The sequence below is a fragment of the Euleptes europaea genome, chromosome 16 (assembly GCF_029931775.1).
Source record: "Euleptes europaea isolate rEulEur1 chromosome 16, rEulEur1.hap1, whole genome shotgun sequence".
In the NCBI taxonomy this organism is placed as follows: Eukaryota; Metazoa; Chordata; class Lepidosauria; order Squamata; family Sphaerodactylidae; genus Euleptes; species Euleptes europaea.
This window is the reverse complement of record NC_079327.1, coordinates 11,033,103-11,050,816: the sequence shown is the minus strand read 5'-3', so window position 1 is coordinate 11,050,816 and position 17,714 is coordinate 11,033,103. Positions and strand designations below refer to the sequence as shown.

The 17,714-nt window shown below is 44.3% G+C and overlaps 1 protein-coding gene across 1 annotated transcript in view; it reads right to left on the bottom strand.

Moving 5' to 3' along the window:
- LMO7 (LIM domain 7) overlaps positions 1-17,714 on the bottom strand; it is a 112,015-nt gene that overhangs the window by 11,430 nt on the left and 82,871 nt on the right. The window contains exons 17-26 of the mRNA XM_056861866.1: positions 17,366-17,527; positions 15,963-16,150; positions 13,982-14,039; positions 11,199-11,255; positions 7,277-7,302; positions 5,913-6,017; positions 4,126-4,218; positions 2,146-2,386; positions 1,701-2,016; positions 316-369 (exon numbers count right to left, since the gene is read on the bottom strand). Coding sequence (XP_056717844.1) covers positions 316-369; positions 1,701-2,016; positions 2,146-2,386; positions 4,126-4,218; positions 5,913-6,017; positions 7,277-7,302; positions 11,199-11,255; positions 13,982-14,039; positions 15,963-16,150; positions 17,366-17,527 — 1,300 coding nt within the window. The remainder of the gene's footprint in view (positions 1-315; positions 370-1,700; positions 2,017-2,145; positions 2,387-4,125; positions 4,219-5,912; positions 6,018-7,276; positions 7,303-11,198; positions 11,256-13,981; positions 14,040-15,962; positions 16,151-17,365; positions 17,528-17,714) is intronic.

The window sequence follows — 17,714 nt, the reverse complement described above, 5'->3', positions numbered from 1 at the left end:
ATAAATTCTGAAGAATTCTCAGGCTTGCACACTCTTTTTTAAGGGGAGAGGCCATGGCTCGGTGGTAGAGCATCTGCTTGGCATGCAGAAGGTCCCAGGTTCAATCCCCGGCATCTCCAGTTAAAAGGGACTAGGCAGGTAGGTCATGTGAAAGACCTCTGCCTGAGACCCTGGAGAGCCGCTGCTGCTGAGTAGACAATACTGACTTTGATGGACCAAGGGTCTGGTTCAGTAGAAGGCAGCTTCAGGTGTTCATGTGTTCATAATTACTGATTTCCCCCCCCCACACACCTTAATATTTGGCCGCACACTTACTTATCGGAGCTGAAGCAACCCGGATACTCCGAATTTCTTGGTGCATCATAATACCTAAAGTAAATAAATATACGTATTTGAACAGCGCAGGAAGAGATAGTGAAATGAACAACAGGTAGGGCTGCCGACTCCGTTTTGGGAAATACCTGTAGATTTTGGGAGTGGAGCCTGAGGAGGGTGGGGTTTGGGGAGGGGAGAGACTTCAATGCCATAGAGGTCAATTGCCAAAGTGGCCATTTTCTCCAGGGGAACTGATCTCTGTCACCTGGAGATCAGTTGTAATAGCAGGTGATTACCAGCCACCACCTGGAGGTTGGCAACCCTAACAGCAGGCCCGTACATTTTGAACAAGAAATTTTGGCAGACCCAGAATTGCATCCCAGAAACAGGAAGCTGCAGGAGAAGAGAATGACAGGATAAGAAGTCAGACCTGTTCTTTGTTGCATAATTCACGACCATAGCATAATTATCGATAGCAATGCCCTGCACCAAGTTCTTAGCATGTGCAGGCCGCAGATAAACAGCATCTGAATACAATTTAGTATAGCAACAGCCCAGGTGCATACAGGCCTGGCCTTGAATATTAGGAAGCTGACATGTTTTGTGGATTCTTGGCAGTATGACTGAGATGCACATTACAAAAATGCACAATTTGGCTGACACCGACAGTCATATTCTTGGAACAAGCAGTAAAGTGAATAAATATGGGCAGCAACAGGATTTCAGAGTTTAATTTATCCCCCCCCTTTGAAAAGTAGTAGTAGTAGTAGTAGTGGTTGTGGTGGTGGTGGTGGACATTCAGGAATAATATGGTATGTGATGCTGGGGGTGGGACAAAGTCCACCATGGTACCAGAACATCGAGGAGGAGGAGGAGGAAGAGGAGGAGAAGAATAATAATTGGTTTTTATATGCAGTTTTTCTCTACCTTTTAAGGAGAATCAAACTGGCTTACAATCGCCTTCCCTTCCCCTCCCCACAACAGACACCTTGTGAGGCAGGTGGGGCTGAGAGAGTTCAGAGAGAACTGTGATTAGCCCAAGATCATCCAGCAGGCTGCATGTGGAGGAGTGGGGAAACCAACCCGGTTCACCAGATTAGAGTCCGCTGCTCATGTGGAGGAGTGGGGAAACAAACAGTGGAGCAGAACTCTCTTGCAACGCAAGCGGCTCCCTTGCCAAAACTAAACCCTTATATGCCAAACACATTTTTGTTCGGAACACAAAAAAGGGGTGCAAAAAATAAATAAAAAGTATTGCTTCAGCACAAAAGGGGATAGTTTCAAACAGGGCCTCCATAATCGGAAGTACCACAGGAAAGTCGACACACTTATGTGGCACCTCAGTTTCCAAAACAAAAAGCAGAAAATAAATGTGCAATGCAGACCTTTGATATTGGGGCCTCTGCGCTGGAACCTCCCTGACTTGTTCCACCACCTGCTGTTTCCATTCCACTTCCTCCTGGTGCTTTGGCTCCTCTCTGTAGTAAATGGTGTCCCGTCCATTAAGTCCCCCCTCATGCTCCCCTTCCCGGAGTTTCCTCTCTTGTTCCACCCGCAAAACTGCTTCTTCCTGGATCCTCTGCTCTTCCAGGAGACGCTTCCGCTCTTCCTGGAGTCTTTGCTCTTCCAGGAGACGCTTCCGCTCTTCCTGGAGTCTTTGCTCTTCCAGAAGACGCTTCCGCTCTTCCTGGAGTCTTTGCTCTTCCAGGAGACGCTTCCGCTCTTCCTGGAGCCTCTGCTCTTCCAGGAGACGCTTCCGCTCTTCCTGGAGCCTCTGCTCTTCCAGAAGACGCTTCCGCTCTTCCTGGAGTCTTTGCTCTTCCAGGAGACGCTTCCGCTCTTCCTGGAGCCTCTGCTCTTCCTGAAGACGCTTCCGCTCTTCCTGGAGTCTCTGCTCTTCCTGAAGACGCTTCCGCTCTTCCTCTTCCTTACTATGCTGTTCTCTTTCCTCTTCCCATTGTCTGCCAGTGTCATAATAGTCAGCTCTCCCATTTCCGTTTGTTCCCCACCTGGAAGAAGGTGAATCTTCAGCTGTTACAGAAAGAGGATCTGACTTCCATATGGTCTGTTCCTAGGAAAAGAGTGCACAGTTAATAGAAACGAACAGCATAGAATGTATTTAGTCTCAATTTATGGATTTCTAACCAGCGGAAATAGTCTAGCAAGGAAAAGGTTCTGTTAAAGGGTAACTGGAAGAAGTGAGGTGAACATGTACGATTTGCTTCCTTAAACACTAAGGACCAATCCCAATTTAAGATCTTGTTTTGTAATTGTTTACAGCTTGCCTTCCGAATACTATTACTTGCAGCTTTCATTTGCTCTATTGCAGCAGTTCCCAAACTTTTTGAGTCATGGAGCACTTTTCAGGAGAGAAATTTGTTACGAAGCGCTACTTTTCACCTAGCACCTATATACTAAACCAAATGACAGTAGTATTTTTCTTTCCAATCTCTTCACGGAGCACTAGATGTTTCACGGAGCACCAAGTGGGACATGACAGATTTCTATTATAATTTTTATGGCCAGATAACAGAAGGGATCAGATGTGTTTGCTCATTATATGATCCTGTTGGCAAAGGTCATCTCTGAAGTGACTGGTATCCCTGCAACCCAAACACCAGCTATTGAAAGGCCTATCCTTGTCTACAAGGAGGGGAGGGGCAGTGGCTCAGTGGTAGAACATCTGCTTGGCATGCAGAAGGTCCCAGGTTCAACCCCCGGCATCTCCACTTAAAGGGACTAGGCAAGTAGGTGATGTGAAAGGACCTCTGCTTGAGACCCTGGAGAGCCGCTGCCGGTCTGAGCAGATAATACTGACTTGGATGGACCAAGGGTCTGATTCAGTGTAAGGCAGCTTCATGTGTTCATACATTACAACAGCTAAAGATGAAGTCAGCTGGTCAACCGATTGCTGCTACACTTTTAAAATGGCACTTCAATTGAAATGAACAGACATTCAAAGAGTTTATTTCTGGTCTGCCCAGCTCCATCCGGACTATCATTGGCTCTCTGGGGTATGACAAAGACAACGTAAGATCTGTAACGGGAGACGCCATGGAACTGAACCCAGAACTGACTACCTACAAAACCCAATGAGTTATCAATGAGTTGAACTATATTGTGGGGAAGAGGGAGGTTTCAGCCCCCACCCCCCAGTACTGTTTTCTTGACCTGAAATGGCCCTGGGGGCACTATTTGCCCCTCTGGGCACCACTGCTGCAAATAAAGCCCTTCTGGGGGTCAGGAAAATGGTGTGGCAGGAAGGGCAAAGCCTCTCCTTGCTCATCCACCGCACTACAGTCCCGATCTGAATCAGGCCCCTGGAGCACTTGGGAATGTAGTTGTCATCTGACTGTATGGTTTGGAGAATCGGGTCAGGGAATTCTTAGTAAAACATCACTTCTAGTTTGGCCCTGAGACCACACTTTACAAAGAGTGTGAAAAGTTCTGCTTGGAATTGGTAGATGGGGCATGTGTTTACTTTACTTTCAATTTCTGTGAGGAGCCAACATTTTAAGATTATATCCCGCTATTGCCAGAGATGGCCTTTTTTAAACATCTTGCCTGAAGAAGAGTTCTGTGGAACTCAAAAGCTGCTCCCACTACTCTGTGATTTTTTTTTTACTTAGTCCTAACAAAAAGATATTTTGCCGATGTGGTTCCTCTTTGGACTTTGTCCCAGGTCCATGCTGCTTGCCTGCACTTCCTGTTTTAGAACTATGCACTCTGCTTTCAGTGTGGAAGCGAAGTTGTGTTTTTGTTTCAGGAAAGAGCCAAGAAAGGTTAAAGCACAAAGTGTTTAGGACACACCTCGGTTAAGTATTGAGAGCTCTCCTTCTCAACCTCCTGCTGTGCTTTCAGCCATTCTTCCTTCAGCCTCTCCTGCTCACGCTGGTATTTCTCCTAGGTTTTTTTTGTTTTTTTAAAAAAAGAACAGTATGGCACAATTAGCTGAGTTTTTTCTTCTTCGTGATATACCCAAATAGAAAGATAGTCTCTTTTAAACCGATTAAAAGAAACGCAGGATTGGGTAGCCATGGGTCATTGTGCACCCTCATTTCAGCAAAAGTTTACTTAGCACATTTTTATCATATCCTTCCTTCAAAGAGTTGAGAGTGGAATCCATTGTCCTCCCCTTAGGGGTGCCAATCTCCAGGTAATAGCTGGAGATCTTTCGCTATTACAATTGATCTCCAGGTGACAGAGATCAGTTCACCTGGAGAAAATGGCCGCTTGGCAATTGGACTCTATGGCAGTCCCTCCCCAAACCCCGCCCTTCTCAGGCTCCACTCCAAAAACCTCCCGCCAGTGACAAACAGGAACCTGGCAACCCTACTTTACACCAACAAATTATAATCAACATTCCTGCCAGTTTTTCCTGTGTCTGTGTGTGTGAGAGGGGAGACCATACATCACAGCAATGTTACTTGATAGGCTTGCAGAGAAACTGCAATATGTTAACACAGAAAAAGGAAAACAAAATCTCTGACAAAGCAGCATGGTTTTGGGAATAGGACAGGTAGCACTTCCATATCCGTATGCACCTCTCCATAATCCCTGCTTAGCCGCCAGAAGGATCCAAATCCATGGCACCTCTTACACAGAGGTAAGATCTGAGAGGACACGAATCAGGACAAACTCATCCCCAGCTGGAGTCTCCCCGGCATGCTGGGGTCATCTTTCACAGATATATAATAACCCAGCAAGTTCTCAGAAAGGTGTTTTGGCAAGAAGGGACAGTTTTATCTGAAGCTGGCTGCGTATTTACGGACGGCGCAGCTGCTGGTTATTTATACTTGTATTGTTTTACGGTCAGGCTACTTTAGTTATTGATCGGTTTGTGACCGGTTTATGTTTGGTACATTGCTCGCGGTGCTACTTGGGGCGGAGGACTGTTATTCAAGATATAGCCTATTAACCTTTTAACTTCCACTGTAGGGTTGCCAGCTCGGGAAATCCCTGGAGATTTGGGGGAGGGAAGGACCTAGGAAGAGTGAAGGTGCAGTTTGGGGAGGGGTGTTGAACTGAATTGTTATGAGGGCCAGATAGGACATGAATGTCACTTGGTCGGGCCAGGCCATGCCTCCCCAGCCCAGAATGAGAGCGGGGGGTGGCGGCTGCCTTGCCACCATGGTGTAGTGGTTAAGAGCAGTGGACTGGAGCAGTGGACTTTAATCTGGAGAACCAGGTTTGATTCCCCACTCCTCCACAGGAGCGGCGGACGCTAATCTGGAGAACCGGGCTGGTTTCCCCGCTCCTACACATGAAGCCTGCTGGGTGACCTTGGGCTAGTCACAGCTCTCTTAGAGCTCTCTCAGCCCCATCTACCTCACAGGCCATCTGTCGTGGGAAGGGAAGGTGACTGTAAGCCGGTTTGATTCTTCTGTAAGTGGTAGAGAAAGTTGGCTGGCTCGTAAGCTGGGTAAGAGCTCTCAAGGGGCCGGACCCCTGCCTTAAACACAGCTGGAAGCGGTTTCTATTGATAGCACAGACAACAGGGCAGCCGGTCAGTTCCATTTGGAGGCCTAAGATCCTGGGGCAGTTCAGCGGGCCGGTCTGGAGCCACCCCTAGAAGAGACGGCCCGCGAAACACTCACCTGAAGCAGGCGTTCCTGTTCTGCCTGCCATTTTTCCTGTCTCTGTCTTTCTTTCTCTTGATCCCAAGCCCAGCGGCTAGAAGCACTTATGGGTGGAACTGGGAGCTGTAGTAGCAAAGACACACAAGACACAAAGATCAGATTCGTGATTGGAGAGAGAAACTATGGATGTATATGAGGATGGCCAAATTAGCAAGAATTCCTACCTGGAAAAGATATGGAAGAATTAAAAAAAAACCTGGGCAAAGGCCGTCACATATTGGGATAAACTGGCAAAAATGGATTTTACTACTTTAGTTAGTGAATCATAGAAATAAGTTTCATTACTTTTCTATTTTATTGTTAATAATGTAATTGTTAAAACTGTTTACACACTTCTTCGGAAGTCTGGTGATGGGTCACTTTTTAAGGTGGGTGGAGGGTCAAAAGGGTATTTTTGCTTTTTGAACTTTACAACTTTGTAACTATGAATGTATCAACTACAGCATACAATTGATGCTCTTTTGTATTTTCTTTTTACTTTCTTTTTATTATTGTATTTGTTTGTTTTGTTTTATGTTATAAATATATATAAAAAGACACAAAGATCAAGAATTTGCCAGGTTATTTATAGTCTCAGGCAAGAAACTAAACATTCAGAATAGATTTCTTAACTACATTTACCCCGGATGTACATTGAGGGGTTTATTTCCTGGAAAGAAGAAACTGGAGGTGGAAAAGGTGCTTTTGCTTTCCAATTTAGGGATGCCAACTTGGGGTTGGGAAATTCCAGGAGATTTGTGGGGCAAAGCTTGAGGAAGGTGGAGTTTGGGAAGGGGAGGGACCTCAGCAGGGAATAATGCCATTTTCTCCAGGGGGGGGAGCGATCTGTGTCTGGAGATGTTGTAATCTGGGGAGATCTCCAGGTCCGTCCCAGATAGGGTTGCTAGCTCCAGGTGGGGAAATACCTGGAGATTTTTGGGGGCGGAGCCTGAGGAGGGTGGGGTTTGGGGAGGAGAGGGACTTCAATGCCATGGAGTCCAATTGCAGAAGCAGCCAATTTCTCCAGCGGAGATAGGGTTGCCAGCTCTGGGTTGGGAAATACCTGGAGATTTTGGGGGTGGAACCTTAGGAGGGTAGGTTTGGGGAGAGGAGGGGCTTCAATGGGGTATAATGCTATAGAGTCCAATTGCCAAAGCGGCCATTTTCTCCAGGTGACCTGATCTCTGTTGCCCGGAGATCAGTTTTAATAGCGGGAGATCTCCAGCCCCCACCTGGAGGCTGGCAACCTTAGAGACAGGTAGCAACAAAATGACTTCCTACAAGGATGACTGTCAATACATAAGCTCTGATCATCAGCATCATTTAAATAAACAAGTACTTACATCAAGGATTGCCGGTTCTGAGCCTCCTGCAGGATTGGAAGTTGTGAGGAAGAAACAACAATAAAGAGAGAGAAAAATATTTATCAATGTGACCTGGAGAATACTATTTAAGCATTAAGCATTACGAGAGACTTGTCCTGAGCCCTGTTTTCTTTAGGGTGTCAAGGACTCATCCAGTGCCCTCAGATGAAGAAAGATTAGAGTCAGGTGAGAGGGAAGACGTCACCTCAGCCTTGACTACTTGTTATATTTTCACCATGGATTTCACTCTTTGTTTCTCCCTCAACTGCCCAAGCCAGGGATGAGCAGCAAACAGAAAAAGGGACAGCAGCAGTAACTGCAGGATATGCCAGTCACCACGTCAGGGAAAAGCTCAAAGATGTGAGCACTTTCCCTCAGGTTTCATAAAGAAAAAAAATGCTGAAAGGGGTTCTGTGCACCCTCATCTCTTGTAAACCTGTATTATTGAAGAGCATGTTTGGCTGAAATTTGGATAAATAAAATAAGTTTGTACTTCCGAGCTGGTTCTTTCCTTTACCAAAAAAACCACGTTTTGTTTATGGTTGGACTGGAGTGTTTGTTGCATAAGCTTGACTTCACTGACATTGTAAGCCACCCTGAGCTATTGGAAAGGCAAGGCAGGCTTTTAGAAGACAAATCAAATATATATATTAAAACAAACACATTCTCAGCTGCCGCGCTATTCTTCCTAGGCCTCTCCTGCCTAAAGCTATACAAACAAAAATAGTTCCTGGGCCAGGACAAGTAAAAACACACAGGTGGAAGCCGAGAATACGGTGTTCGCAGTAACACCTGTGAATACCACACCAGAAGGAACAATAAATACACCACCAGGTCAGAAATGTCAGGTCAGGAGCAAAATTTCCAGTTAATAGGAAATACAACAGGAAATACAAGCCCCCTTGTGGCCTTTTCCTTGGAAGATATTTGTGCCGTCAAGTCGCTTCCGACTCATGGCAACCCTATGAAACAATGGCCTCCAAAACGTACTATCTTTAACAGCCTTGCTCAGGTCTTGCAAACTGAGGCTTCCTTTATAGAGTCAATCCACCTTTCCCTGCTGCCTTCAACTTTTCCTAGCAAGATTGTCTTTTCCAGTGACTCTTGTCTTCTCATAATGTGACCAAAGTACAATAGCCTCAGTTTTGTTGGCAGGGTATAATGCCATCAGAGTCCCCACCACCACCCTTGAGAGCAGTCATTTTCTCTAAGCGAACTGACCCCGGTAGTCTGGAGATCAGCTGAAATTCCAGGAGATCTCCAGACCCCGCCTGGAGGTTGCTAACCCTACCACTGAGATGTGCTAAAAATATACAAGCGCTTGTCACAAAGCACCCAATGTACCACTGTACTCAATCCACAACCAGTTCTAAGAGCATTATTAACCGACGTACGCTATTTGAAAGTTTGTGCGCCTTTATTACTTTTTAAAGATTTGAGTCATCAATAATGACATCTTTTTATCTTTTAAAAATGCTTTGCTCTCTTTTTTCTGCTGAGGTAAGACATTAGAGATGCATGTATAATTCACTTTTCAGGTGTCATTTGAAGAACACTGTTAGGCATTAAGAAAGGAATGCGCTGAAAACCAAGGAACGTCCCATATAAGCAGCTAAAGCATTCTCCATTTGCACTGTAACTTATCTGGCTTTCCTGCAAGTCTTTTTATGGAATGCCAATAGTACGAAAATGTAACTGTCAGGGGAAGGTGTTCTGGTCACCCTTTTTTGTGCTGCACTGTACTATGTTCACATTTTACAACAATAGTAGTAAAAACCAAAATGTTATAAATAAAAAGTTCACTTGTCACAAATGATAAACCTAGGGAGCGCCTGCAACACCATTCTTCCAAGCAATCAAAATAGCAATGAATATCCCATGGATATGGTTGCCAACACTGCCTTGGCAAGTGCTGAAAGATTTTGAGAGTATTGCCTGGGAGGGTGGAGTTTGGGGACAATGTGACGTCACTTCCAGGTAATGCTTTAGGAATTTTCCCTGATCTCTATGGTAAAGAGCACAGAGACACGGGGAAATTCCTAGAGCATCACCATGGAGGGCATTTTCTGTCCATTATTCCTTCTGCTCCTCAGTTTATCAAGGGTGGGTTATTGGGGCCGAGGGCAAGGGATTACCCCCTACGGGCAGACAAACGGCAAGCCTGCCCAAGGACAGAATTACTTTTTCCTATAAAAACATATTTATTTGGATATGGGGACAAGATAGCCTTACTAAATGATCTGCAGCCTTTTGAAAAACAAATGTGCATCAGTTATGCAATCAACTGGTCCTCTGGAACAAAGCTTCTTAAATTGTGGGTTGCAACCCCATATGGGGTCACGTAACTGAATGTGGGGGTCGCAAAACAAGCACATCCATCTCATTAGTATGCAATTTTGCTTTCGTCTTTAATAAATGGTAAAATTATATGTCACATGTCACATGAAGCTGCCTTATACTGAATCAGACCCTTGGTCCATCAAAGTCAGTATTATCTACTCAGACCGGCAGCAGCTCTCTAGGGTTTCAGGCAGGGGTCTTTCACATCACCTACTTGCCTAGACCCTTTAACTGGAGGTACAAGGGGTTGAACTTGGTACCTTCTGCATGCCAAGCAGAGCCTCTACCACTGAGCCAAAGTATTGTTTTAAAATAAATTTCTTCATGATTTATTATCAGTAAATGTTTGATTTGTATGCCTATTTTATATACCTATATACCGGGGTCGCGTAAAAATTTCTCGGGCGAAAAGGGGTCGCGAGTGGAAAAAGTTTAAGAAGCCCTGCTCTAGAAGGCCTAACATAATGAAGTTCTCTTTCCAGTACGCCTCATTGTGATCCATACTGTTATTTGGTACAGTGACGCTGAAGGCCTGAAAATGAATGAGCAGCTAGCCTTTGCCAAGCATGATAAAGAGTTCCACCAAGCCGCTTGACCGTCACAGAGAGTTATGCTAAAGAGTTTCTGGCTTGTTTATCTTTACTTCACTGCCGTCAAAGCAGCATGACCTTTTTTTTTAAGGCAGGACGCATGATGCGATTCATCCAGTGCATAGCTGGGTGTCACTAGGATAAAATAAGCTCCCATCAGGATCAAAAGGAAACATTAATCTTGGAAATTATTTAAGAACATTGATAAAAAGGATGCACATATTCTAAGGAAAGCAGACATTCGGTAATGCATAAAAATGCTATCGCTACAAGTGTCATCTTAATCACCACATCAACAGATTCCATGTGCAAGAAAATACTGAAAGAGATAAAGGAAGTGTATGACACAAATTATTGAGGGGAAAGTGAAGGGATGGTGAGATGTAACATGCAAATCACACAAGTAAACACAACTTTATAGAATTGTGACAAACCATTCACAGCAAGAATATCCTGACATTTCCAATTTAAAAAAAAATATTAGAATTTGCCCATGGACATGTGATGTAGAATGAGCATCGCCAATTTTGAACAAATCTAAATCAGATTGTGCACAAATGTCAATCTGACTGTTCTTCCGAACTCAGTACACTTGCTCATTAAATCTTTGCTCAGAAGCATGGCTTTTTAGAGGAAATCTGCAAACTTGGACAAACGGCTCCGTGTTTCACACCGTTCCCCCAGCGGGAACAGTGTTTGAACACACATAAGAAATGTAAAAGGTTTGATATATACAGAGGAACACACAAAGCCCATTACCACAAAGGTAGACCCATGAATTGTAAGAAAACCCTGATGGTCCTAGGAAAAGAATGGAAACAGATTATGCTAGTTTGTCATATGCTAGCAACAGTCAATGATTGAAGAAAACTCAGAACCCAACACCAGAGACTTGATAAGCAGAATATACACAGTGGGGGAACAATTTCATGGAAGTACATGAAATGTTAGATTTTTTAATTTTTGTTTACCTTGTTCAAAAAACTGTGATCGCCTTTTTAAGTTTTTCAAAGAAATAGATTCTGTGTCTATTTGGAAAAAATATGGAGATAACAAATCAGTGCGGCGTGTGGTCTGACGGTATTTCATCTCTCGCTGTTCACCGGATATATGCTATTCACTTATTTCAAGCGCATGATTACATTCAAGGTAAGCTGTATGGCCACAAACATCATTTGTTAGCTGTAGTAAATACTTGATTTGGGGCAAGAAGAAGAGTTGGTTTTTATATGCCGACTTGCTCTACCACTTAAGGAAGAATCAAACCAGCTTAAAATCACCTTCCCTTCCCCTCCCCACAACAGACACCCGTTGAGGTAGGTGGGGCTGAGAGAGCTCTAAGAGAGCTGTGACTAGCCCAAGGTCACCCAGCTGGCTTCGTGTGTAGGAGTGGGGAAACAAATCCAGTTCACCAGAGTAGCCTCCGCCGCTCCAAACCACCGCTCTTAACCACTACACCATGCTGGCTCTCACAGCACTGATATCACAGAAAGGAAGAATGCAGGACAAGTCCTGCTTAGGGTTGCCAACTCTGGTTTGGGAAATCCCTGGAGATTAGAGACCAGTGTCTGGGGACGATGGAGCGTGGAAAGGGGAGACAGATCAATGGGGATGTGATGATATGGAGTCTACCCTCCACAGCTGCCATTTTCTCCAGAGGAACTAATCTCTGTAAGTCTGGAGATCAGTTGTAACTCTGGAAGAACTCCAGGCCCCTCTTGAAAGTTGGCAATGCTAGTCCTACTGGATTAGACCAGCTGGATTAGATCTACATCAGTATCTGGTTTGGACAGCGGCCAAGCAGTTACCATGGAGGGCCAACGAACACAGCATAGAGGCCAAGGCCTTCCTCAGATGCTGCCCCTTAACATCGGTATTCAAAGTCCGAGTGCCTCGAACAACATTAATCCTGTGCCTCCTATTCTAGACATCCATCATTTAAAAACACAGTCAAAGCTAGCGTAGACACATGTTGGACATAGACCAGAATGGGAGGAAGGATACAAAGGCAACATGAAAGTAAGTGTTATCAGTGGAAGGTCTTCTCGTTCCTCATAATGCCACAGATGTTTCTTTCATCAACCACATTCTTATTTATTCCATTTTTGTTTTTTGGGGGGAGGAGGAGTTGGTTTTTATACCCTGATTTTCTCTACCCTTTTTACGGAGACTCAAACCAGGTTACAATTGGCTTCCCTTCCTCTCCCCACACCCTGTGAGGTAGGTGGGGCTGAGAGAGTTTGGGGAGAGCTGTGACTAGCCCAAGGTCACCCCAGCAGGCTTCATGAGTAGGAGTGGGGAAACCAACCTGGTTCTCCAGATTAGAGTCCGCCACTCATGTGGAGGAGTGGGGAATCAAACCCAGTTCTCCAGATTGGAGTTCACCGCTCTTAGCCACTGCACCACGCAGTTGATGTGGGGCTTCCAGGCAGTCTTCCATTCAGGGTTGGGGGGAAATACTAATTTGAGAATATGATCGACGCTGACAGATGATGGGAACACATAACGCTGCCTTATACTGAAGAAGACCGCTGGTCTACAAAGGAAAGTATTGTTGGTTTTACAGGGTCGCTGGCTGAGGTCTTTTGCAAATGGAGATGCTGGAGACTGAACCTGACCCCTCTGGCATCCAAAGCAGATGCTCTACCACTGAGCCACAGCCTCTACCCCACAAGTCACTGAACTTGATCTACCATAACCCAGATTAGTACAAGGTGCCACAAATTCAAAATTATAAATATTTGAAAAGCCAGTAATTCTGTAGTTTATTTAACAGTGCTGGTGTGTAGCGGTTTTTTAATTCTGTTAACTTAAAAAAAACAAAAACAAAAAACCCCACACACATTTTTTACTACAATAAAAAATAAATTTTCTTAATTTTGGTTAACCTAACAGGTTGATTTAGCAGCCAAATAAGCTGGGGCTGCCCTGAATTTCAACTCTGCTTCTAACCCAAGTGGAAACCTGGTTTCCTGACCAACCGGAAACCATATTAGCTTCCACGATGACTAACACCACATTTGCCATTAGACATGCGAATGATGAGCCTTCTCCAAATGGTAAAATATTCACTCCCAGTCCTATCTGTGTCGTAGGCTGGAGTTGCAAAAAGCGGTTATTATAGACACACAGAGCTCCGTTGCCACAGAAACACCGCTGAAATAATCGGAAACTGCGAGGGAGCAGCTCCTCGGCTGAAACGCACTCTAGTTTTGTGTTACAGATCAAATTCTCCCTTCCTTTGTCTTCCCCACAAAGGGCTAAGCATTCTAACACACAAATATATAGTAACATCATGACACAAAGGTCCAAAAATTTAAAACTTCCTTTAAAACAACCCCCTGAAGGGTCTTTACCCGGTTTTTTAGGAAGGACCTTCAACAGAATCTCTTCTCCTACCCCCTCCCATGCCCCCATATGTTGTTGATGGAGAAATTTAGCTCTCTCCCAGCCTCCTTGTTCTTCTCTTATTATGACAAGCCCATGGACGGTGTCAGCTGGTCATGCTGAAATAAAGGGACTAGGATGTCCTTTTGGTTAACAGCCCTTTCCGTATGCACTGTTTCTTGAACAGAATCATGTTTGTTACTAGCAAGACATTTCCATTTGTAAAAACTTCAGGGGTTCCCTCTCCCCTGCAAATTCGTATTTCAACTGTACCTGAACCCAAGTCATGTATACTCTGTTCTTTGCCAGTTCCACATACACAACATTCATAGCAGCCCCAAACACTCCCAAATGACTGCAGTTTTACCTTTTTGCTCACTGTTATTAGTGTCCCCTTGCATTCCATTGACTTTTGTCTCTATGTCCTGAAAAGAGAAAGTTAAATACACCATAATAATTCCAGGGCTTTAATTTAGGATCTTTTTTTTTTTAATCTGTGAAGAGAAACACATCTGGTCCTGGTACTTTTCTCAGCGTTCATATGAACGGCTTATACTTTGTAAATAATTTAAAATTTAATCCTACCTATTCGGGTAGGATTAATGACTAGCTGAAAGCCGATGCCCTGAAAGTCAGCAGTAGTAATTTCTGTTCCTACCCTTTAGGGTTTTTAAAATTAATTTTATACACTTGCTATGAATTATATGGACCAGACATTGTTCATCCAAAGGGAAGATGCAACAAGGAACAGTATTTCTACATACGTTTTAGCATTTATCAGTTTTTTAAAATTTAAAAATATTTGTATGTCAGCTTTTCTCCCAAGCATCCCTGGGCTGAAGGTGGGCAACAACAATATAAAAATAAATAATGAGGAAAATGCTTGTAATCCATTTGTCATACAGACCCAACGCTCTGTGCAAAACTCTTTGTTTATCTCTCTTCCAAGAAGATGGCCAGGATGCTTCAGAATATTAGCCTACAGTCAATCATAGATTTAAAAATCCACCAGGGCAAGGAGTGATGCTTTTTGGAATTAATTCTCTTCAAAGCATGGCTGGGTGCTCTTTCTTGATATTTGAGAAAACCAGGAGAAGATGAGGGGCCTTCATGGAACTCCCACCCCCAACTCCAGGAAGGGATTTAGACAATCTCCAATTGGAGACAAAGAGTTGGGAAGCTGCCACAATTGGATCATTTCTCTCCTAAGCCCTGAGGATGATTTCCCTTATGTCACATTGCTTCCCAAACCTCTGTCAGCCAAGCCAATGCCTTTTTCTTGAATTAAAAATGGAGACTCATTTAATTCAGACACCCGTAGTGTTCCAGAGGTAGGGTTGCCAGCTCTGGTTTGGAAAATACCTGGTGATTTTGGGAGTGGGGAGCCTGAGGAGGGTGGGGTTTGGGGAGGGGAGGGACTTCAATGGTATATAATGCCATAGAGTCCACCTTCCAAAGTGGCCATTTTCTCCAGGTGAACTGATCTCTGTTGCCTGGAGATCAGTTGTAATCCCAGGAGATCTCCAGCTACCCCTTGGAGATTGGCAACCCCATCCAAAGGGCAACTGGTAGTTTCCTCTGAGGAGAGATAAATTTGCTATCTACCAGCACATCAAAAATGACTGAATGATTCAGTCACACCAATGGTTGCCAACCTCCAGGTACTAACTGGAGATCTCTTGCTATTACAACTGATCTCCAGAATGTAGAGATCAGTTCCCCTGGAGAAAATGAACGCTTTGGCAATGAGACTCTATAGCATTGAAGTCCCTCCCCTCCCCAAACCCCGGGACATAAGTGGAGTACAATGACAGAGCAGGGGTGTCAAACATACAGCTCACGAGCCGGATCCGGCCCCTTGAAAGCTCTTATCTGGCTCATGAGCCAGCTAAGCCAGCCACCCCACCCCGTCCCGATCTGGACTGGTGAGGCACAGCACAAACAAGTGACATTTATGTCACATCTGGCCCACATAAAAAATAAAGTTAGACACCCCTGCTATAGAGTCCTCCCTCCCAATCATCCATTTTCTCTAGGGAAACTCATCTTTTTGGTCTGGAGATGAGCTGTAATTCCAGGGGGGATCCCCAGGTCCCACCTGGAGGCTGTCATCCCTATTACTAGCCACAATCTGATTTTCACGTTGTATTTGGAGGGGGGGGGGTGTATCTATATATTTAACCAGGGTTGTTGCTACCTGGAAAAAAAAATTGTTTTCTGTCTCTAAGCAACTACTATAATTCTTTCATCTGAATTCAAGAGCTGAAGAGGAAGAACTGTTAAATCTTGCACCCAATTTTGTAACCCAGTTCCCGGAAAATGAATAACCTTCCCGCTCACACGCATACCTCACTCGGGAAATTGTTGGACGTGTCTTTTTGTGTCGATAGACTTGGACTTTTGGCTGAAGTGCGGTCGCCGGATGTCGCATCAATCCATTTGCTTTCTGGTGTACCTATAATGTCGGTAGCCATACTGGTGAGATTGAGGATTTTGTGCCTTTCATATGGCAGGGAAGGCTGGTCTTTGCCCCAGTCTGATTGGCATGTGGAGATCAAAAAAATTAAAAAGCAGACAGGAAGGTGTGAAAGTATAAAGAAAAAGAATTAATGAAAATACATCCAAAGGAAACACAGAAAGAAAAAGACTGGAAAAAAAAGAATGAAGTAAGAAGTAAATTGGAATTTGAATGTTTAAGAATGTTAGGGCTTTTATGAGCAGACCGCCTTCCCCAAAAAAGCAAGAATTAGTCAACAGCTGGCACAACACACTAGCAAGCAAAGTAATTTTCCTTTTTACAGACTTGGAACAGAACTAACACATGCTACTGAAATACTTTTATGTACACATGAAGCTGCCTCATACTGAATCAGACCATCAAGGTCCATCAAAGTCAGTATTCAGTATTGTCTACTCAGATCGGCAGTGGCTCTCCAGGGTCTCAGGCAGAGGGTCTTTCACATCACCTACTTGCCTGGTCCCTTTAACTGGAGATGTCGGGGATTGAACCTGGGACCTTCTGCATGCCAAGCAGATGCTCTACCACTAAGCCACAGCCCTTCCCCTCCTTGTAGACAAAGATAGGCCTTTCAATAGCTGAAAGTGTTTGGGTTGCAGGGATACCAGTCACTTCAGAGATGACCTTTGCCAACAGGATCATATAATGAGCAAACACATCTGATCCCTTCTTTTATCTGGCCATAAAAATTATAATAGAAATCTGTTATGTCCCAAGCCTGGTACCGAAAGCACCACTGGTGAGTGTTCATTTCTATTAAAATGTTATCTCCAATTTAAGGGAAGTAGCTTGCTAGTCAAGAAATTTACAGTGGCCGTTTATGCACGGGAGGTTTTGCCTTGGGTTTGCCGCTCTCTAGACGTACATTTTCCCCATGCAAATTCTCAAAACACAACAACAAGCCCCCATGCAAAGTTTTGAGATTTGGATGGGGAAAATGCGCATCTAGAGAGCGGCAAACCCAAGGCAAAACCTCCTGTGCATAAATGGCCAGTGTTTAGGCATGCAAAAGCATTTTTAAAGGATCTCAAGACAAAACAAAATAAAAAAAATTAAGCCACAGAACTATACCCACAACAGCAAGAATACTAACAGAAAGGATTACATTTTGCAAAGCAATTGCTGTTGCAGTAGATTCTAGGAAAAGATAACTCTTACCCACCACAGTAAGGATACAGGCAAAGAACAGTCACCTTGTAAGTCACAGTATGATTGCCCCAAGCAAGAACTCACCCTTCTTCCCATATCGCCTAACATCCATGAGAAGGTTTCCGGTTTCTAGAGCACTGCTGATGGCTCCTTCCCACTGACTCTGGTCCATATGCGAGACCTTCGTGCCATTGATGGAGAGGATTTCGTCATCCACATTCAACTGGCAAAATTCTGCGGGGCTGCCTGGTAACAGTGGGGGGAAAGGAACAACGCTACTTATACGAACATCTGCAATGATGCAACCAAGCAATGACTTAGACATTAGGAAGAATTTTCTAACAGTTAGAGTGGTTCCTCAGTGGAACAGGCTTCCTCAGGAGGGGGTGAGCGCTCCTTCCCTGGAGGTTTTTAAGAAGAGGCTAAATGGCCA